Source organism: Amphichorda felina (assembly GCF_050947745.1).
Source record: "Amphichorda felina strain 45539 chromosome Unknown scaffold_7, whole genome shotgun sequence".
NCBI lineage: Eukaryota > Fungi > Ascomycota > Sordariomycetes > Hypocreales > Bionectriaceae > Amphichorda > Amphichorda felina.
Window position 1 is genome coordinate 828,942 of NW_028145043.1, and position 22,335 is coordinate 851,276.

At 55.3% G+C, this 22,335-nt stretch overlaps 4 protein-coding genes across 4 annotated transcripts; 1 reads left to right on the forward strand and 3 right to left on the reverse strand.

Moving 5' to 3' along the window:
* Positions 1 to 598: 598 nt before the first annotated feature.
* On the forward strand, positions 599 to 2,066 carry ACO1O0_007064 (uncharacterized protein; the record flags this gene model as incomplete). The annotated part of the gene is made up of 3 exons (XM_083196439.1): positions 599 to 880; positions 955 to 1,528; positions 1,615 to 2,066. 3 exons carry the CDS (start codon positions 599 to 601, stop codon positions 2,064 to 2,066), a joined length of 1,308 nt encoding a protein of 435 aa, XP_083047647.1.
* A 203-nt stretch (positions 2,067 to 2,269) lies between these two features.
* ACO1O0_007065 (DUF2985 domain-containing protein) lies at positions 2,270 to 4,623 on the reverse strand (the record flags this gene model as incomplete). The annotated part of the gene is made up of 2 exons (XM_083196440.1): positions 2,270 to 3,630; positions 3,681 to 4,623. The coding sequence occupies 2 exons, from the start codon at positions 4,621 to 4,623 to the stop codon at positions 2,270 to 2,272; spliced, it is 2,304 nt and encodes a 767-aa protein (XP_083047648.1).
* Positions 4,624 to 6,618: 1,995 nt separating this feature from the next.
* ACO1O0_007066 (Na+ dependent nucleoside transporter C-terminus-domain-containing protein) lies at positions 6,619 to 8,591 on the reverse strand (the record flags this gene model as incomplete). Its single annotated transcript, XM_083196441.1, has 2 exons — positions 6,619 to 6,903; positions 6,960 to 8,591. 2 exons carry the CDS (start codon positions 8,589 to 8,591, stop codon positions 6,619 to 6,621), a joined length of 1,917 nt encoding a protein of 638 aa, XP_083047649.1.
* A 2,948-nt stretch (positions 8,592 to 11,539) lies between these two features.
* Positions 11,540 to 21,181, reverse strand: VPS13 (membrane morphogenesis protein VPS13; the record flags this gene model as incomplete). The annotated part of the gene is made up of 2 exons (XM_083196442.1): positions 11,540 to 14,687; positions 14,736 to 21,181. The coding sequence occupies 2 exons, from the start codon at positions 21,179 to 21,181 to the stop codon at positions 11,540 to 11,542; spliced, it is 9,594 nt and encodes a 3,197-aa protein (XP_083047650.1).
* Between the last annotated feature and the right edge of the window lie 1,154 nt (positions 21,182 to 22,335).

The following is a 22,335-nucleotide window of genomic DNA, read 5'->3' on the forward strand; positions in this document are numbered from 1 at the left end:
GACCTCTACTCTGGGTCTGTTACTCACAACCGGAACCTCCAACTGTGTGTGATGTTTATTGTTCATGCTGCCTGTGGACTAAAGAGCACACAAGACTTTGCGTGGGCGTTGCATAGGTCTTACACTGGGGGATGCCATGAATGGCCTTGAACTTCCCCTTGTATACTAACCGCCATACTGCCGGCCTCGGAAATGGGCATTGGAATCACGGAGATGAGTGGGCCATCGACACGGAAACCCGAAGCTCGGATCGAAGCCGATCGGCCGCGAAAAGTGGGTCTCCTCCGAGGGTGGAACGGGGGCTCCCGGCTTCCACCAATCGGTGAGAATTACCGCGAGGCCTCACATCTCTTCACACCAAGGGGTGTTTCACCTCATATATGATATTCCGAGTAGGTTTCCAAACATGTCATGTACGGAACCACGTCTGGGGATGCCTGCTTTGGGTCGACCGGCCAGGTCAACGCCGACCGGCATCCCAGTGCCCATAAAAAGAGACGCCTGGGTCGGTAGTTGGGGATTTCCACGTTGTAATACCCCAATGTAGACCGACCGCATTCCATCTTGCCGCCGATTGCTACAAAGAACCTGATCAAAAATGAAGCTTCCACTTTCAACGCTGGCCCTGCTGGCCTCTGGCGTGTCGGCCCAGCTGGCCTTCCCCGGGGCCGAGGGCATGGGCCGCAACGCCCTCGGTGGCCGCCAGGGCGAGGTCTACAAGGTCACCAACCTCAACGACTCTGGCGAGGGCTCTCTGCGCGACGCCGTCTCGCAGCCGAACCGCATTGTCGTGTTTGACGTGGGCGGCGTCATTGACATCTCGGAGCGCATCGTCGTCGAGTCCAACATCTACATAGCCGGGCAGACGGCCCCAGGAGGCGTATGTGGGCTCCTCTCCCCTCCCAAACCTGACAACGTGGCCACCCAGCCAGCTCACTATGCCACCAACCCCAGGGAATCACCGTCTACGGCAACGGCTGGTCGTGGTCCGACGCCGACGACTCCATCGTGCGGTACGTGCGCATCCGCATGGGCAAAGGCGGCACGTCGGGCAAGGACGCCATCACCATCGCGTCCGGGTCGCGCCTCATCTTCGACCACGTTAGCGTGTCGTGGGGCCGCGACGAGACCTTCTCCATTAGCGGCGACGCGGCCAACGTGACGGTCCAGGACTCCATCATCGCCCAGGGCCTCGAGACGCACTCGTGCGGCGGGCTCATGGAGACGGACGGGGGCATCAGCCTGTTCCGGAACTTGTATGTCGACAACAACACGCGCAACCCCAAGGTCAAGGGTGTGAATGACTTCCAGAACAACGCAAGTATCCCTGTGCAGACAAAGTTTTCCTTTATAGGTGTAATGCTAACACCCCCCAACCAGGTCGTCTACAACTGGGGCCATGGGGGCGGATACATTGCCGGCGACAGCGACGGCCAGAGCTACGCCAACATCATCAACAACTACTACATCTCAGGCCAGAGCACCAGCGTCACGGCCTTTACCCGGGGCAACGCCAACTTCCACGCCTGTATGTATCTCCCGAATAACCCGTCTCCTCCCCCTCTCTGCCCGAGCCACCCAGCTGACCCAGGTTACCTACCTACCCGCACGCAGTCGTCCAGGACAACTACTACGACCCCGACCCGGACGGCACCCTCGCCGGCTCCCCGCTCTGCGAGGAGTCCACCTGCTACTCCTCCATCGACTTCCAGGCCGCGCCGTACGACTACCCCGGCCCGGAGACGCTGCACACAGCCGAGGAGGCCGTCGAGGTGGTCCTGGCCGGAGCAGGCGCCTCGCTCGTGCGCGACGCCGTCGATACGGGCCTCGTCGAGGAGGTGCGCTCGTGGGGAACCGCAGGGGTGCTCATCTCGGACGAGGCCGATGTGGGGGGGCCGGGCGAGGTTGCAGGTGGTGACGCACCCGTCGACTCGGATGGCGATGGCATCCCCGATGAGTGGGAGACGGTGAATGGGCTGGACCCGAATGATGCGAGCGATGGCATGGTTATTGCCGAGAATGGGTATGCGAACCTGGAGAACTACGTCAACTCTCTGGTCGCATGAGGTTGTCTTCTTACCTGCACATCACATAACAAACGTTTTGAGGGTCATATCCGAGTCTCTATCATTCAATCGAATTCGTATTAAAGCACCATGCGTCCCGCATTATCGTTACGTGGTATGTTCTATCGTGTTTTCCCATATCCAAAGCCTCCTCCTATTCATTAATTATATCCCCCTCAGTGCTGAACTCTTTACGCCGTCGCTCATGATAGCGTCTTGACAAGGCCGTTCGACTCCGTGGCCTCTTTGCTTTGTTCCGTGTCTAGGTCCGATTCGGTTGTCCTGTTCTCCTTGTTCGAATGAGAATGGCTCCTCTTCTGCTCAATGGCCTTCATGGCATCACTCGTGAGCTCTTGTCGGTTCATTAGCTTCCACACATCCTTTTTCCTCGTCTTCCGATCGCCGATACTAATAATGACGCCCGCAGAAATGTTGCACGTTATGCTCACGCACAGGATGACCGTTGTCAGGGCAAAGGGCCGCGTGTGATAGTCAATGCCCCACGTGCAGGCCCCCAGGGAGATCTGCAGGCAGGAATGGCAGTCCAGGAGGATGACAATGGCGGTAAGATAGTTGAGAGGAAATGCGTAATGCGTCGCCGTCTCCTGCGGCTTGTAGAAACTGTGCGACTTGGCCAGCTTCTTCTGGTGGTGATGGAGGCTCTTTTGTTGAGCAAAGGTCAACGGTGTATCCTCGTAGGCATCGATCCCCGACTTGGTGTCGTCGTTATCAACAATGTTGTTGCGCATCGTGTGTGGGTCGTTCGAATGTTCCCTCTCCAGGTCCGCGGTGCCATCGCGCTCGCGGGGAGGCTCCGTCGCCGGCACGGCAGCGGCGAGACCCGCATTCTGCCCTGATATTGGAGGCATATGTTGCTTTTTCTTGTTCTCCTTCTTGACTATCCGTGCATAGTGAAGCACGTATGCCATGTGATAGGTGTCGATTGCCCGGAATGGCGCTAGTCCATCGCCCATGATGGCAAACAGGGCGACCAAGATGCTGTCAATGACGTGAATCGCGTACACCTGTCGATCCCCCACATAGATCCAGCCGATAAGGAACAGCACCCATGCAAGACCAAACAGCGTGATGAGGGTCGCATAGAGCGTGACGAGGAAACCGAGAGGTCGCCTCACGTACTGCCCGAAACCCTTCATACTGCGCTTGAACTTGGATCGCCTGGAATGCAGCATATGTCGTACGTGATCATCCAGCTCCATTTTCTCTTCGGGAGTCCACCCATCGAGGGTTGCACCGTGGGGAAGAGCAGCGTAGTGAGATTCGGACAGGTGCGAGGTGATTGTACTGGTACGTTCAAGACGTGGGCGTTCCTCGACTGCCCCAGCTTCTACCGCTGCCTCACCCCGTTTTTCTCCCGGCATCTCAGCAGTTGGTTTGGTAGCGGCTGCTTGCGGGGGCGGGGGCGGAGGTCTTGCGAGTTCTTGCTCGATATCGGGCTCGGTCAAGGTGTAGGTAGGGCGTCGGTTGACCCATTTACCTAGATCTGGGATGAATAGCGAGTTTTGAACGTTGGTCAGAGTAGAAAGTGTTTGCACTTCGGGGTCTAGAGCGGATTAGTGACATGTCTGGTCGAAGATCGTGGAAGGAGCCTACCAATCGTATCGAGATAATCAACAAGCCTCTCGTTGTACTCTTCCTCTGCTCGGGCTGATGCTTCTCGGGCTGATGCTTCTCCTGGTTCTTGTTGAGCTACTTGCGGTGCTCCCTGCTGCGACTGTCGCCTCGGCCGGAAAAAACGACTCATGTTGCGCATGCGCTGGAGCCTCTGAGGCCCATCGGGGGGTCCTGTCCCGGTCTGGTTGCGGCTCAAGCTCAACTGCCGCTCGGGAAGCGAGTGGACGGGCGAAGGGGGCCTGCTGGCGGCGCCCAGCTCCTCCATTGTCGGCCGCGCTCCCTCCTCGGTCAAGCGCGGCATGACAATCTGGGGAACTCCTCGGGAGTGCCTGGCGAGAAGCGGATCCTGGGGTATATGGGCACGCTCAGGCTGAGAAATACTGCGCGGCCTCCCCGTCGAAGACACACTACGGGAGCTTCCTACAAAGCTGCTCCTATCACCGGCATTGTTACTCCCTCCTGCGAGGGTATCTTGCGACCTTGCGCCCCGCGCAGGGACCTCGTTCCGGACAGTACCAGGCCTATTGGATCTAGCAGAGGATGACCGTCGGCGAAGGCGGATGCTAGGTTGGCGGCGCAAGGTGTTTCCGGCGTCGCCCATGGACGACGATACATTGCTGGAAGAATGTGGCCTCGTTCGGGTCGTCCCCGTGTTCGAGGGGATTTGCTGGAGTAGCGACGGTGGCACGTCTAGCTGCGGGAAGTACTCGGTGCTCGTGTTGCCCTCGGCGAAGGGAGTCGAAGGCTGAGCGGATTGGCGCGTTGCGCTTAGGAATGGGCTCGCATTGCTAGCTGTAGTGTGGTTGTTGTGGGAGTCGCGGGGTGCAAGGGAGCCGGTCGAGGCAACGGTGCCTGTCGTGGGGGCTAGATCCGGCGGCGGCTGTTGTGGCTGCTGCTCGGATGACCTCTCGTTGGGATCCATGAGGAGGCAATGGGAGCGGTGCTGCTGCCAGCCACCTGAACGTCGACGTGATGCAAAGTACAGCTGGTGAGATTGATGAGGGCGAGTGGTGGAGGTTGAAGGATGAATGTTTGCATTGCGCCGTGGCGAGATGGGGGAACCGAGAGGTTACGGGAGCCAAACTACTAGTCATACCGGGTCCACGGGAAGAACTGGCCAATGGCGTAGAGGCGCCAAAGTTTGATTAGGCCCCTGTCCGATCTGGTTTCAGTGGTGGCTGGCACTAAGCTGGCACTCGGCTTGCACTGGCTGGGCCACTGGCTGGGCCACTGACAGCCAGATCGGATAACCGCCAGGGCAAGGTTTGTCTGGACATTGGCCTGACGTCACAGGACATTGGACAATGAATCAAGTCTAGAGTTCACTTACTCGGTGTCCGGGAGTCTGCGAGCCTATCAACCTGGAACAACAAAGCATTGGTGTCCATACGGTTAGGTAGCGTCCAGTTGCTGCATGGATAGCGGCATTCCAGCATTTGGGCTGCCCTGTTCGCCATTCACCAATACACCAATACGTAATACACATCACCACCGCCACCCGCCATCGTGGCATTTCCTGCCCGAGATCGGGATAGACTTGCCAGCTATGCCCAGAACAATCGCAGTACGGACGCTTGCCCCTCTTCATTTCCCATTGCAGCCAGGCGCGTTCCCACGTGCCTCTTCTCCGCGCAGTCCCTCTTTTATACATTGTCGTAGTATAAGTGGGAGCTGCTTTGACTCCGAGACTCCGACGACCAGCCAAGGACGGCCCCACCTTTAGCCCGTCGACCCCGGATCTGTCGGGGCCCGTGGCCACAGTCAGCAGTCAGCAGCCAGCACGCCGCCAACTACCTCGCCCACCCATTCATGTGCTATTACATGGAAAGCCTGGTTATTAGCACCGAAGCGACATGGGAGGCGGTGGATTGCTCACCTCTGCTGACCCCGATTTGTCAGCAAACTATTACTCCGTCCAGCGCCGTGTTTCCGTCGCCCGTCGCTTCCCCTCCCCCGGATCCTCACAGGGACGGCTAGTCACATGGCTGCACGGACGACGGAACTGCAAAGACCCATCTCTGAAAACGACGCTCGAGCCTTTAAATACTACCAGGTTCCACCGTAGCACCTAGTACTAGCTTGGGACCCGCGCTTAGAGCCCTAGGCCCTGGGGCCACTCACTGGGCCTTCGAAATCGACGGTGGGGAGGGATGCTGTCTTCTAAACATCGAATTTCCAGCTTCCGCTTGGCAGCGACCCCGTCCTGAAAGCAGTTCGGCTGGCCCAGTGACGAGGAGTGCTTTTTCCCAACCAAGTGTGAGATTGAGGTCGATGCCCACTAGATTTCATTCTATTGGGCAGTGTCACGGACGTGGCATACGTAGCCTCAGGAAACTATATGAGTTGCTATACGAGTACAATGCGCGGGTGCGAGGCACGTTGGCGATGCAACAAGATTGATCCCCTCCTTGGAACTCTGAAATTCTATACGAGCAAGAGGGCGCACGCCTTCGGTGTTCAATTGCTTCCTCGAGACCCTATAGTATTGCCTAAACTGCCAAGCCAACCTTTCACACCGGACCAACTACGTGTCTCGGTCGGGTATAAGTGGGACCCTATTCATTCGTACGCGTACTTGGGGCATCCCAACCAACGTCAAGCCCCAGGATACCGTTATATTATTATTTCTATAATCAGATCAAATTGGGGTAGCTGCAGGTTACCACGAGGAGCCGCCTCATACATCATGGTGGGGTGGGTTGAAAAAACACGAATCTGGACATTCCGTATTGATAAATAGCAGATGTATACATCTATATTCTTCCACTTTTTGACAAAGCTGATTCCTAGTTTTTCTCTTCAGATATTACGTTGTGGCACATGATGTGCTCATATTTAAAAGACAGAAAGGGGTATCTCCAAGCCACAATGGCCCTCCCAAGACCTTTTCCGAGAGCACAGATCCTCTCGATGGCGCTTAGCCGGCGATGGTGAACTTCGCGGTTTGACCACTGATGACCAGACCAGCGACGTTAGCCGACGTGAGTGTGGACATGATGCCTGAGATCAGCGCGGAAACGGCAAGCCTGGATACGTCGCCGCCGCGAGACGGCGCCAGCTGTCCGAGGATACCGATCTGGATACCAAGGGAGCCAATGTTGCCGAAACCGCAGACAGCGTAGGTAGCAATGAGGCGAGTGCGGGGGGAAATATCCGCATAGGCATCTCCGCTGCTAAGCATGGCAAAGGCATTATACTCATTCTGTGAAGATGACGTGTTACTCAACGGACGGAATGATGGGGAGATGCAAGACTTACGGTGATGACCTTCTCAGCAATCAACCTGCCGACCTTGAGAAGACTCTCGTCGCGAGGCACACCGAGGAGGAAGGCAACGGGATAAAATACATAGCCGAAGATGGTCTGGAGGGTCAACTGCGGGTCGTTGATGTCGATGTACTTGCCCCACCAGGTCAGCAGTCCATTGACGAGGCCGACGGCAGCAATAATGCACAAGAGTGAAGCGACGATGGTTCCAGCAATCCTGATACCAAGGAATGCACCCTCTGCGAACGCATGGAGAGCGTTCTCAGCCTTGTGCTCATCATCATCGGGAATGACCACACGTCCGGCCGTCAGAGTCTCCTCAGTCTCAGGGTAGCGAAGCTTAGAAATGGCGAGCGATGCGGGAATGGACATGATGCAGGACGACACCAGTGCCTGGGGGTTCAGGCCAAGGTTGATGTAGCCGATGAGGACAGAGCCAGAAATGGTCGCAAAACCGCAGGTCATGATCTGGTGGATCTCGGCCTTGGTCATGTGAGGAACGAAAGGCCGGACCAGCATGGCAGACTCGCCCTGGCCAATGAACGGGGTGGCGGCAGCGACGACGGCTTCGGCACCAGAGACCTCCATACCCCAGTAGACAAAGGTAGCAGCCTTAACGATGAACCACTGGAGGAATCCAATGTAGTAGAGGACCTGGACCACCGAAATGAAGAAGATGATGGCTGGGATGACACCAAAGAAGAAATTGGGCATGTTCGCGATGTCGGGGTTGGTAAGGAAGGCGGTACCATCCTTAGCAAAGCCCAGGAAGTCGGCGGCACGGTCGGCGATGAACTTGAAGATGTCGTAACCAACATCGGTGCGCAGGACAAAGAGACCAATGATGTACTGGGAAAGCATACCGACGATGACAGTGCGCCAGTTGATGTGGTTGCGGTGACGGCTGGTAGCCCAGAAGGCGGCGAGGATGACAATCATACCGAACAAGCTCACGGCGCGGTTCTCCCGAGTGTTATCGGCGCTCTCCTCCGTGACAAAGGAACCGACGAGGACGGCGGCCAGGGCAACTGCACCGCCAGCAAGGGTGCGCCACTTCTCGGGGACGAAGTTGCAAATCCGGCCGGCGGTGTTCTTCCACGCCCACTTGATCGGGAGGGTGACATAGCGGATCGGAACCCAGAGGAAGATCAGACGCAGCATAATGGCAAGCCAGAAGAGGAAGGGGATAACCCAGTTCTTATCGCTGTGGTGCACAACAACTGAGGCCACCCACCAGCCGGTAAAGAGGGAGAAGGTGAAGACGGTGAAGATGATCTTGCGATGGCGGTAGATGATGGCAAGGGCACCCGTCTTCCAGCGCGGGTTGGTCGGCTCCTCCGAGGCATCGCGGTCGGTTACAATACCACCAGCCTCAGCCTTCTCGTGGTCTTCGCTGTAGTCGGGAGTGGCGGCGCCCTTCTCGACGGTGTCGTGCAGGCCATGGCCATGATGGTGAGTGGGAGGATGGTTCTGCGTAGGCACGTGGGCAGGGTCAACGGTGGTCCCGGTCGTGTAGACGACATTGTCGGGGGCCTCAGCACTAGCCGCATGTAGCTTATGAGGGTGGTGGTGCTGGTTCTCGGCAACCATCGCGGGATCCGTGGGGGTCTTGTTGTCGGCCATGGCTCACGATTTCGACTGTAGCTGACAGACCAGGTCAATTGAGTAAAAGCCGGTAAGGGGTCGCGTCGTCGGTCGAATCAAGAAGCCACCGGTGTCGTACTCGCTCTGCACTCACTCTCAACCACACGCGCTCGCTGATTGAGGCGTGTGACGAGGGAAACGGGCAGCTTGTGAGCGAGAGGAGCAGATTGTCTCTGGCAAAGAAGCAGAGACGAAGAGGGAAAGTGGAACGGGGATTGCTCTGGAGAGGAGAAACGGAGAAGGGAGGGGGGGGGAAGGATGCATTGAGCACATGGGCACACTGCCAATTATATGTATCTGGGCCGGAAGGCACGCCCGTAAGGACTATTGCTAGTCCGTATCATAGACAATGGTTGGACAGGGAATAATGGAAGGGGCGTATCGGAGCAGAGCGCACCTTCCCTTCCTCAGATCCAAGACATCTGAGGCGAGGCACATGGATCACTTCACGCCTGTCTCGTGTCGGCCCCTCCATCTTAGACGCAGAGAGCCCCAGAGACGCCTGAGGCGCTGGCAAAGGAACCAACTACGGAGCCCAGCGTTGAACCAGAGGTCCACGGGTCCATGGCAAGGGTCGTGTGCTCACCTGAGCCGACTGCCCGAACCGTATCGCGTCAGGTCATTGGCTCCATTATGGTGAGAAAGGAGACTGGACACGCTGCCAACGATGTTAAACCTCGAGAAGAGGAAGAAAAAAAAGTCCCTGCAGGCCCGACGCCGCGCCAAGCTTCGACTCCAAACGACCGGCCAGGTAACCGAAAGCGGATTAGCTAGAACGGGCAGGCTTGCGCCGCGAACCGTGCGAATGTCAAGAATATGGGGTGAGTGGGACTGTGTGTTGTGTGCAACGTTCACGCCACTGAGACAGTGCGGCGGGGTTGCTGCGGGCAGAAAAGACGAGAGTTATTGCCAACCAACCTGGAAGCCTAGCTGGTGCTTATCGCGGCGGGTTGTGGGGAATCTGGAAGAGTTCGATGAATGAAATCGCAAGGGCCGATAGGCCAATGCCAGGCTTGGCAGCCAATTCTGAGCCAAGAACCAGGCAAGAGCCAGCCAACGGCCAGTGCGCAGCCAGCCAACCATGAGCACGCGCCAGCCCTCCACGGGAGGTCCCTCGTCTTCTCCATTCCCCTTCCAGAAGGCGACTAAGCACCCGTGCACCACCTCGTTTGCGCTTCGGAGCATCATTGCAGTTGCCATTGCAGCTGCAACGGCAGCTGCTACATGCTTACTGCTCGTACTACCCAAGATCCGCAGTACAGTACCGGTGGATATCCCGTCCACTGTCGGATTGCATCAGCTGTCTCACAGTTGCGGGAGACCCGAGTCAATTCGGTCACCTGCTCATGGGAAATAGAGAAACCGAGAAACAGATATGGCGACTAGCCAGCGCACACCGCAGAGATAAGTCAGCGGGCCTAGATGCCCATGTTGAACCCTCGCCAAGGAGCAGTCGCATGGGTGTCCAAATACCGTGGACGGCAACGTGATCACTGATAAGAGCCAGGCCCAGCACCGCGGACGGCCTCTTGGGCTCTCAGCTCCTCCGATATTACCAGCATAATCGCCCATCCCCAATCCCAGAGCAGGGTGTCACAGTTACTTCCCCCAACGTCCCAACCATCATTCTGGCATTCATCGGGCGGCTCCGATGGTGCTGCAAAACAGCACCAAATTGTCGAATCTGCGTCGCACTCAACGGGCGCTCTCAGCCCAATACCGAATAACCCGACCTGATATCGCACTTGGCGAATTGCCCCTTCCAGTAGCTTTAGCAGGGGTCCTTGGGACTCCAGCTGCCCTTTTGCCCACTGGCCCAGCGAGTCTCGGCAAGGAGAGCCGTAGCTCGTGAGGACGAATTCATTGCCCGTCGTCCACATCAAACCCCAATTTGCGACTCTGCGTCCGCCACGGACAAACATTGTGGGGAAACAAGAATATCCTCACAAGCCATTCCTCAAGCCACGAGCCCGTGTTGCAGTATCACACACGCCAAGCCCAAAACCCTCGAAATTGTTACTGTATGTACTTCTCTCCCAGCTCTCTCCCCCGGCGAGTCGTCGAGTTTCGAGCCCTCGAGGCCTCCCGAGGGTCCGAGCCTCTGGCCTGACGTGCAAACCACGCTCCCCATCGTCACTCCACCGCCCCACGATCTGGGGAAGGGCCAAGGCCAAGAGGGCACATGAAAATTCTCTCGCGAAATAGACTTTTTGACCTCTGCTCTCCCGTCGCGGATCGTCGCCTGTTGCCCTACGCCCGACACCAACCGTCGACGGCCCCGTCGTCTTTCCCCAGATTTTTACGTACAAGGCTACAAGCTGCCAAGTTGCCTCCTCCACTGCCTCCAGCAAGGCCACTCGTGAGTCGTCGACTCGTCGCTTCCCCCCATCTCGATTCTCGACCATCCGTGATCCATCGGCGGTCTCCGCCTCGGGGGCCCCGGCAAGCCCTCTCCCACCTGTTCCGTTCCAGGCCCGTCCACAGGGTTAGCCCAGATAAGTACTATTCCTGCGTGTGGCCTGAAACACCCACCTCATAGTCTGATCAGGCCTGCTCGGCCTCTTGGCGGCCGAATTCAATCTGATAAGGAGCCAATACTGTGCGTTTCCCCAATTTCATCTGTGGCCCAGTCATGGATACTACCGGCTGCTTAGCATCCCAATCGCCTTCACTGCAGCTGCAGCTGGCATTACACGGTAGCCACATGGCTTGTCCCCAACTAGGTATTACTACGTGCGTATGTAGGACTCGGCATTAATATGCACAATGATTTCTATTTCCCAAATCATGTGTCGTACTATCACACGCTACACCAGGATAACTATATTCGACTTATCACCCCCCCATATCGTCTTGTACTGGGTATTCCATCAATCCTCAACCCGTTGCAGTCATGATATCCCATTGTCAAAGTTCCTCTCGACTTATTATTGCCCACCTCGGAACCGTCTGTTAAACTCTTCCACCGCCACCCCAATCATCTTGTACAAGAACCCTCTCTCGCTGCCCCCGCCCACCGGGACGAATGGCCCGTTGGCACCTCCCCGCAGCATCAGGCTCACTCCGGTGCGCTCTTTTGCAATAGTCTGGATGTCCTTGAGCGGGACGTCCCATTCGCTAGCCAGTCGCCGCGACCGGATCAGCAGAATCCGTGCAAACGTCACCATCACCACCATATCCTCTTTGGGGAGCTCCAGGTGCCCAATGTACTGCTCGTCAAAATACTTGCCGTTATCCACCTGCTTGAGCCAGTACTGGCCCAGAGCTTCCCGCGGGTTGTAAGGCCGCACAATGCCGTCGTTGGGGATAAAACGAGGATAGCGTGTTCTATCCAGCTCCTGACCGTCAAACACGGTCGTTGTGTTGCGGATACCCTCGCTGACATTGCTAGCCATGTCGAGAACTCCTACTGCAGGCTTTGTGGCCAGACCCAGCACTCCCTTGCCGACGCCCTTGAAGAAACCAAGGGCCCCTTCTTGCTCAGCACCCTCCAGTGGCTTCCGTGCCAGGCCTCCGACGCCGGATGCGACGCTTGTAAAGAGACTATTTGCGCCTGCAGTAACCCCGTAGAGCGCATGTTTCGGCCTGTTTCGCGCCCTCGTGATGCGCCGGCGGTCTTGGAACTGCTTGTCTAGCGATGCGGCTGCCAGACCCTTGCTCAAGCTGCCCGTAAATTTGGAGAAGCTGTCGCTGAACCCAAATACAGTCTTCTTCGCAAATGACGCCGCACCCTTAGCAATCCCCAACCCAAACTCCTCGGGCTTGTCCGAGAGAATGAGACCCTGGTACGGCTCGTAGAAGATATCCGTCACGCCCGAGGAAATGTTGTTGAACAAGCCGACTGGGTTTCCGAGGAAGTCGGCAGATCCCAAGATCTTGTGGATTTGATACATGACTTCTTGGCTGTAGTGATTGGAGATGTTTTGCATCAGCACCCTGGTGGAAACCCGGACGTTGTCCAGCATCAGCGCATTGAAGCGTACAGGCGCGTCGTTGACGTTTCCGATAGCCATAGTCATGACGTTCAGGAAGAACATGATCGGGTTCCTTGTTGATGTCTTGTCCTCGGCATTGATACGCTCCGTCCGCATGAAGCTCAAATCAATCTGCATTGGCTGGATATTGAGAACCTCAAAGTAGATGTCCTGTCCTGACTGCTGCTGATTCGGCTGTGGAATGTCCAGGTTGTCGTCACACAGCTTGCCCTCTTCCTCTATCGTCCACCTGGCTCCTGGGACATTGGAAAAGTCGAGAAGCGCAAACACAAAATCTTCGTCGAGGTCAACCGTCATCTGTTGGAGCAGGATTGTGGCGTATTTGATGTATAGCACACCGTAGGAATCATCTTTGACGCGGCTCACCATTGCATGGAGCGAAGGATGAGCCTCGACTTCCTGCGCCTTCTTGGGTACCACGCTGGGGTACACAATCATAGGGAAAATCCCGCCATACAGCTGGTTGTCAATCTGAATCCACTTGATCGCCAGAGACACGGTCTGGATGAGCGGCGAGTCACTGTACCGCAGTTGGAGGTCTTTAAAGGTGATGTATGCCAGCTCCTTCAACTGCGCGTTGACAAGGGATATGCCAATTCCGGACAGCTTCAGCTGCCCCAGGAACGTGGCTCCAGTGTCCTGATCCTTGACCTCGAAGGCTTCCAAGCCTGTCTTTGTCCTCTCAAGCGTCTTGGCCTTGTACATGCTCTTACTTGCGCGGAAATTGCTCAGAATCAGTGTTTGCGTAGGCCCATCAGCGGCGACGTTGATGTCGATGATCTTCTGCTGGCCGTTGGGATTCACAAATTTCATCGGAATCTGGTTGCCGATCTCTGCCAGCTTGACATGTCGCTCCCTATTGTTGGCAGATATGACCACTTCGCGTAACTTGGCCGCCGGGAAGTCCCACGCGTAAGGCATGATGCTCCGTGGTGGGAGGCGGTACCTGATCGGCTTCCATCCGCTGCGATCCTCAACGCCATCTTCGTCCACATTCGGATTGGCCTGGTAGAAGGTGAACTCGGTGTCGCTTTCGTTTCGCATAGAGAACGGCCAGTTTTTGGTCTCCATGCTAAAGTTGAGGAACACAGTCGAGTCCTCCATTAGAATCTCGACCCTCATCAGGCGCTGGCGCTGACCAGCCTTTGCCATCTTGACGTGAGTAACACCAATGTCCGCAATGTTGAAGGGTGAGGTCCACTGGTTGTTCACACCGGGATAGCACAAACAGAGCTGCTTGATCGCCGACTTTTGCATGAAATGCAGCGGTTGGAGGGTGCCAGGTTTCAAAGTCATGTAGCCAGAAGAGCTGGACTCGCGAATGAGGAGCTCCTCATCCAGCTTGTTCTCCAGAACAAATCGTGGTGCCAGGGTAACGACCTTTGTCAACTTGTACTTGCCATCACCAGACTTGACTGTGATACCGACGTGGATCTCCTTGCTCTTCGAGGCAGAGTTTAGGACGACCTCCGAAGTGCTGCCAATGGCGTCGAAACTCTGCGGCTTGCTCCATTCTGAGTCGGCAACCTTGAGGACAGCCCTGTTGCGATTGTCATCGCTGCTGTAAGAGAACATGAATGGCAGGGCCTTGGGACGATCTTGGTCGGATGTGTCAACCAGGGGGAACTGTCCAGCAGCAGGCCGAGGCTGTTGCATGAAAGTCTTTGCCCGCACCGTCAAGTCCAACCCAGTTTTGTTTAGAACGACGTAGGGGCTGTATACTGTGACCTTGAAGGCCCCACCGCTATTCGGAATCTTGAAATATTGTAGCTTGAGGTGGAGGGGATATCCCTGGTCATCTTTAACCACCATGCGATTTTCCTTGCGGAAGTCCTCGTTGGTGCCAGAATTGATGATGGCAAACTCGCTGGGCTTGAAGACGGTATCTTGCATATCGACGCTAAGCAACAGCAGGTGCGACAACTCGACCACGTGCACCGGGCTGACACCGCCTTTGCGGAGGAAGTTGGACCAGTCCTTCTTGGTATTCCTGTCGTAGATACGGTACTTGAAATCGTACGGGAGCAGATTCTCAAGCGTGACTGGTGCTGAAAGTTTAATCCTCATGTATGGGTAAGACCTGGCCTTGTTAGTAGGACTTTATGTGTGGCAGTTCGCTTCTACTCACTTCGTCAAAGGGTTGGCCTTGTCAAACCGGGCATGAACTTGGAAGTAGAAGGGGTCCCCATTCTCGCCCTTACAAACCACCTGCTTCGTTGGTCGTTTCAGCAAATCCCTCCACCAAAGCTGCTCTCCGCTCCACTGGTAGCCAAAGCCGGCATCTGGCCGCACCAGACCCCGTTTTGAATACACCGCGCCAACCGGAGCCGGGCGAGCATCTCCCGGGGCGATCTTCTCAATCTTCAGCAAGTGACTTTCCTGCGCATCATATATCCCCAGTTCGACCGGAATCTCGGTTGCGTTCTCAATCAGAAGAGGAGACCTGAGGGTGACATATTTGACGTTGTCGGACCCCAAGTTGACCTCAACACATATTTTGTGAAGAATGTCATCAGCCTTGGGGCGCAAAGAGTACAGGAACTCGCCTTCACGATTGATTCGCACGTTCTTGACGGGATCAAATCCGCTTCCTTCAAGAGTGATGCTAACATCATTTTGATTGGATTCGGTAAGGAGATTCTCGCGCATTTTTTCCCAGTGCTCAAAGCTCCATGGTGCCTCTTGGCCATCCTCCAGACGGACAGTTATGGGCTCTTCGCTTGTCGGGCTCTTGGAATTTACGGCCACATCGAACCCAGTATAGTTGCGAATTCGGTAAGGAGCCTCAACCCCGCGCGGCTTTCCTAGAACATCTTGTTCAGTGGTTAGAAAGTCGAAAGACTTGGACGCCAGAGCAATAGACGCGGTCGTGATAGTGATGTCGAATGTCTTTCTTGACGCAACGTCTACAGACAAGAGCCCTGACGAAGGATCCCTTGCAATTCCAAGACCGACTTGCCACGGCTCTAGCAACGGCTCCCAGCTCGATTTCGAGAAGTTGTATACATTAGAGTACAAGTCGATGGCTGCCTCAGCCTTGAGGTTGGACGACCAGTTCACTGCCGAAGCTGTAAATTCCTTAACGCCAATGTCAAGGATTGGAAGCTCGTGCAGGTCGCCAATCAGAACGATGCGGACACCCTCCACAGTGGCAGAGAGCTCTTCGTATCGTTGAGAAACACCCTGCGAAGACTTTCTTTGGTCCCTTGGATCAGCAGGGGCAACAGACTTGGTTCCCGTGGCCTTCGCCACGGTGGACTGGCCACGGCCGCTTGCAGTCTTTTGCTTCAGTCCCGCACTACGCAGCTCCCGGGCCTTTTGCTCAGCTGCGGTCTCCTTGGGGCCCTTGGGCTCCTTGGTCTCGCTGCCGGATAGCTCCCCTGCCTTGCTGAAGATCTGCACGGCAAGAAGAATGTCTCGCAGAGACAGCCGCAGGATCAGAGGTTCGACCTCGATGTGTATGTTTGTCGACAAGGGCTTGGAGCTATCCATGCTCATTTGTATTGAAAAGTCGTCGATGATCCTGAGACGAGACGTTTCGAACTTATCCATGCGGCACAAGAACATGCCGATTTGCGAAACTTGGAAAGTGAGGGCGTGTTGTTTCGAGAGCAGCACTTGGCGAATGCCCAACACAATGGCTTCAGAGTTTGACACCAAGGGATTGGCAATGAGGATCACCTGCGCGTCGACCAAGTTAACCCTAAAGGCAACACTCATTGTTGGTTGCTCTTCCTTGGCTTGCTCAACTGCACGACCATCCTCACTTTGTCTTATCGAAAATTCAGACCTAGTTTTCTGCGACTTTGGCGCATTGTAAGAAACTTGCAAGGAGTCCGCGTCCGACTCATCAGGGGTTTCGAGGATGCTCTCATCGTCAAACGACACTGGCTCATCTGCCGTAAGACCCTCTACCGCAAACCTCTGAATGGCGAACAGATAGTCGAGGGCAAAGATAACGCGAGGGCTATCAATCGTGGCCATGGCAATTACGCTGCGCTCCTTTCCTCCTGACATGGTTACGGAGGCCATGAGCTGCTGAGCGTCCTTATTGGCAGACGTCATGATCCGGCGGAACCTATTGGATTCCCTGGGGCGACTGTCATAGATGGTAAAGGAGTGGATAAGCAGCTCAGCCTCCATCGAGCCGTCAGACAGCATTCTCGTCTTCACCTTGGTATTATCCAAGGAGAAACGGGAGAGGCTCGACGAGGCGACATCCCCAACAGGTTTATCTTCATCCGCCAGGATGAGCTCCAAGCCAATGGTATTGACCCGGAAGACAAGGTCCAATTTGGTCCAAGCCTTGTCAAGCGATCCCAGCTCTGGTGAAAGATCCACCAGAGGCTGGTTGTCCTGAATCTCCAAGGTTCGAGCTCGCTTCAGTGTGTCCTGATCTACGGCCTTCGCTGCTTCCTCATCACGACTGGTACCATCGCCAGCAAACGCGGCCGGAACAGATTTGGAGATAGCCATAAGTGACTTGAGCTGATACTGGGTAAGGCGAAGGTTAAAATCAGACATGGACCCTTCGACTTCAGTGTCCGGCCGCTTCACGCCCGGTTTATGCTCGGCATGAGTGATGTTAAATCCCAGGTCAACGTGATCAATCATCTCGAGCTCCTCCGAGCGGTTATCAGGATAGTGGAAATCGGAGGTGAGTCGAGTATTTCTGATGCCAGCTGAAATTTTCATGGCGATGTCGGCGTTCTCACTGTCATCAATCGGCGCAAACTTGTTCTGCGCGTAAATTTCTCCAAGATAGGCCGTGATTAGGTCTCGTTTAGGTCGGCCAGGGATAACGAGACGAGGGAAGACAACAATTGGGGTCTTAACAATGATGTCGAACTGGATCCGACTGGGACTCTGTTGAATCTGGTTCGCCTGATTGGCAGCTGCCTGTCGCGCCGCATTATACAGCGCCTGCATCTTTCCAAACTTGACCAAGAAGTCAACAATCTTGCGGAATGGCTCCTCCACAAAATTGACCTTGACGGAGCCAGCCCGGAGAAAGATGGAACTGTCATAGCCAGGGTATGTTTTGGCATTGCTGGAGTCGAATGTTTCGTAGCGGAAATCTGCCAGTTCATCCCCTTGGATGGTAACGAGCTGGCGGAGATTGGAGTCCTCTGACACTCCGAGGTTCACATCGTCGACTAGCGACAAGTCGCCCAGCTTTGAAGATATCCTCATCGTCTTTCCGCGAATGAAGATGCCGGTATCAGCCTGGTTGAGAGAAAGGGTGGCAAGTCGTATGCCATCATTGTTTAAAATGAATCGGATACTCTTCAGCTCAACTTTGACGCGGATGGAACCCACGTTCTGTGTTTGCTGTGCGCCCTCGACAGCAGTCTCTTCGCCTACGGCCCCATCATCTTCAGAGTCCATGATAACTCTGGCATTTGCTGGCTGGTCGTTATTCCCCCCAGTGAAGGTAACCAGAACGAAGTCGAGGAGCGTCAGCAACGTCTTCCGTGTCACGATGAGATTGATTGTTGATATCACAGCCGTGACGTTTGTTTCCACACCTTCATATACAGGCATGAACTCTGGAGAGCGAGGATTGATCTTCACGAACTTGACGTGGACGAGACTCCGCCCAGACTTGAGGTCCTCGCTATCGCCTGAGGATACGATTGACTTGAACTCACCCGACGGGTTGTCAACAAAGTCATCGACAACCACCGAGCCCAGTGAGACCTCAGCCGCCATGTCATAGGGCCTCGTGTAGAACTCCAAGTCAAATCGCTCAGCAACTAGCTCGACCAACAGAGCATCAGGTTTGCGTCTTTCTGGATCACTCCTATACAGCGACCCTTTTAGTGTATCCACCTTGAACTTGAACTCAAAACTCCGTTGCTGAATCCTGATGTGCTCGTTGTCGGCCCCATCGTTGGCATCCTCAAAATCGTCATCATCATCATCCATATCATCAATCACCACAGCTGTCTGTGGCTGCATGAATGGAAAAGCATCCGAGTGGGCACGATCGCGACCCGTCCTCCCCCCGGACCTGCCGGAGGCATTCGTTGAAAGGCGCGGACGAGAAGGCCGCGACTCGTTAGGGGCCTGCTGTTTGTCACCTCCGAACTTGGGCACTGCCACCTCAATGATTTTCATCAAATTCTTGTACTTGGTATCCGACACGGCGGCGTGCAACATGGGCATGTGCCCATGGACTTTGAGCTTGGTGAGGTTGGGTGCTTTAGGTAGAATGGACGTTTCCACGACGAAATCGACGTTGATCTTGTCGACAACGTGTAGGCGCAATTCCTCGTCCTTCTCGACGAGCTGAGCCTTGGTCTCCTCTATCGAAGGCCCAATAAGGACCTGAGTAGATGTGAGTTTGACCAGGAACTTATCATACATGACAGATTCGAGTCGCTTGAAGTCAGCATCGCTGTATGCTTGTCGCTGCTTTGCTTGGATCTCCTTCATTGTGTTCTGGTCAACCAGTTCGCTGTTGACGTGGATGTGACCCGCGTCGACAATCAAGCATGTCGAGTCTTCTGTCGTGATGCTGACAGGGACAATAATTAACGGCGCCTGGAGATCCAGCTCGGCATTAATAGTCTTGTGTTCTTCCAGCGCAAACTCCAGACCAACACGAGTTTGCTCACGTAGACCCTCAACAGTAGCGCCTGCGCTCTCCATCAACGCGCTGATAGACTCCATGTGTCTCTCAGGAGGCCTGAAAAAGTCGGCGATTCCGACCACAAAGTTAGGATTCCATACGACCTCGAGTGGTTTCATTTTTGCCACAACAGCAATATCACCCTCACGCTCAATAGGGTTCTTCTCGACCTCGAACTCAAAGAAGGGCTCTTGGTCGGGCTTCTCCAGCTCGACGAGGGAGAGTCTTTTGCGCTGCATGGCGGCTGGCGCATCCTTGACACGGACAATTTCGGGATACAAACTATCGGGTGTTGTGCCGTCATTGACACGCAAACCACCCAGACTAAAGTTGGCCAAAAGAGAGTCCTTCCTTTGTAGAGCCTTGGCCTTGAGAACATCGAAGTGCAGACTGAGGAGATCCACAGGATTCTTGTGGGGGTTCTTCTTGAGCGTAAAGCTACCGGTACTCAAGGACACCTCGAGACATAGCTTGATGGCCTCTCGCGGCACATCGACTGCTTCTGCCAAAGCGGTCTTCTCGTCCCATTCAATGGCATCATAGAGCTCCCGACGTTGTTCTTCGGTGATATGTGTGTTCTCCTCGTTTTGCTCAATCTTCTCCTCGGGTTTGGATCCCCAAAGCCAGGAAACCCATCCTTGCTGCTCTTGCTGTGGGGGCTGCTTCTTGAGTGCCTCGGCGTTCTCCTTCTTGAGCTGATTACGAGCTAGAGACCGCCAGAATCGAAGATCCTCGTATTCGAGTTTCCACTCCAACTTCCCAAGATCCTCAATCTCCTGCGCTGTGAGTTGTTGCTGCTGCTTCTTTTTCTTGAACAGTTCAATATAGCGCTTGCGGTCGTCTCTTCGTTCCTTGAAGTAATTCCAAGTCCAACGACGATTACGCTCGTGGATCTTCCCCAGAACAGCATTCCCAGCAAACAGGAACCAAGCTCGTGGGTCTTCCTTGGGCGATACCCCCTTGGGTTGCAGTTTCTTGTATTCCTGGTGGCGGATAAAGTAGTGGAATAGATCAACCATCATTAGGCCGTCGCGGTACTGATCATCATCGAGAACAAGTCCAATTTCCTCGAAAAGCAAATTGGCTTTGAACTTAGCGACGCGAACGTCTCCCGTCTTGTCCAGCTCGATCTTTGCCTGGCCGCTCACGGGTTTGAGGATGAACTGGTGGCCCGGGCCCGACTCTTCATGGTTGATCATTCTCTTGAACTGCGTAATCATCTCGTCGTAGGGCATAATTTCGTCGGGAGATGAAGCCTCCCTTCCTGTCCCAAGAAGTTCAGTGTCCGTGTCCCAGTAGACTGCCAACGCGCCGAGGGTAGCCAGCTTGTTGGTCGTATCGCCCGAGACTTGGATAAATGTGGGCTTCCACTCGCCGTCCGTGCTGACGGCGCTGAATTCCTCGAGGGTGAGGCCGAGAGCAAAGGGGTGGCCCGGGGCAGAGATGGAGTCTTCGTACCGAACATGTATGTTCTTGACGGTGACCTGGAGGTTGTCGACAATCTTGGTGACAAGACTCTGGGTAAAGCTCTGGTTCTTCTTCTGCTCCTCCTGGCTCAAGCCCTCCTGGTTCCTTTCCTTGAGCAACTCTGCGCTGTCGAGCTTCTCCATCTTGAGCCGCTGCTTGCGGCGCTCCTCCTCTTCTTCATTATATTCGGCCTCTTCCTTGGGGCTCGCCAGCAGGAAAACGTCCTCGACAAAGACCTTGACGGGCGCGCCGCCGAGGTTCGACCAAGGGATTATGAGGGTGAGGTCGCCGACATGACCTTCGATAACGTTGACGGGTAGCTTGAGCTGGTCGAGAGCCTCGCGGCGCAGCTTGAGGTTTCGAAGCTTGACATCGCCTGACCAGATGCCGACTTTGAGCTGGGTAGGGTCGAAGTTCTTGACGTACATGCCCAGAAAGCGGTTAAGCAACCCGGCAACGAGCCCTTCCAACATGGCGAGGGAGGGGGTGCCGTGACCCTGGCCGGGGATGGAGATTCGTGGCTCGGGCTATTCGTGTTCGGGCTCAAGTGGGCGACATTGGAATCGTGTTGCGACAGCGAGGCAAATAGACGCTGCGCTGTTGGGTCGTCGCCGACGTGTCGAAGGTCGATATTCGTTCGTTATGGGCCAGATGGTGGGGGGACGCGAGTCTGACCGGAAGCGTCGTGGTCAGGAGACACGCAGGTCCTAGTAGTGGGTGCAGCGGGCCGCCAAGTTGGTAAGATCGGGGCAGGTCAATCAGAACACGGCACAAGTCCCGAACAGTGTAAGGTCAACAATTACGCGGCGTGGTGAGGAGACTAAAGATTACCTCATTGAAGGGTGGAATTGGGCTCCGGTCGGGATTGCATCTATTACCCAATCAACATGGTAGCAGCCTAGCAGGGCAAGTCGACGATGCCCAGCCCTCGAACCCCCTTGGCGGTGCATTGGCTGCCGAGGGAAGCAGGCACTATGACGCTGCTCATCCTGCTGGGCCTTCCCACTATCTGCAGCGCTGAGGAGGGTGCGGAGGGGCTGTGCTGAGCCAGGCTCCTGTCTGTTTTGGAAGCACTTCTACGACACGCAATCCGTCCACGGATGTGTAAATCCACGGAAATGGCCACTTCCATGTTATCTTTATCAAACTACCAGTATTACCGTTAGCCTATCCCCAGAGTAGTCCTTAGCTGGTACTTCACAATTTACACTTCTGGTGCTGTCTTTAAGGTACATGTGCCTACTAGTGGGCGACCGGACCAAATGGTCCAGGGCGTGACGTCAGGGGGCCTTCGTTCAAGTCCAAGCTCCACGGCAGCCTCCTCAGCAACAATGCTCCCCCATTGTCCAGCAGTCGCGCAACGGCCCAGCAGTTTCCCTGGCACAACGGCCACTTCCGTGGCAGTTTCGATCCTCGCCCAGCTTTTCAAACAGAGTGCGTGGTGTCAATCAACGACTTTCTCACTAAATGTTATAGCAATCCATGACATATTCGCAGCCAATGCAGCGCGAATGCCTGACAGACCATGTGTCATTGAGACGAGGAGCTCACGAGACCCCCAGCGCACCTTTTCATATCGCCAGATCAACCAGGCCTCCGGCCAGTCAACACATCACCTCATCGCTCA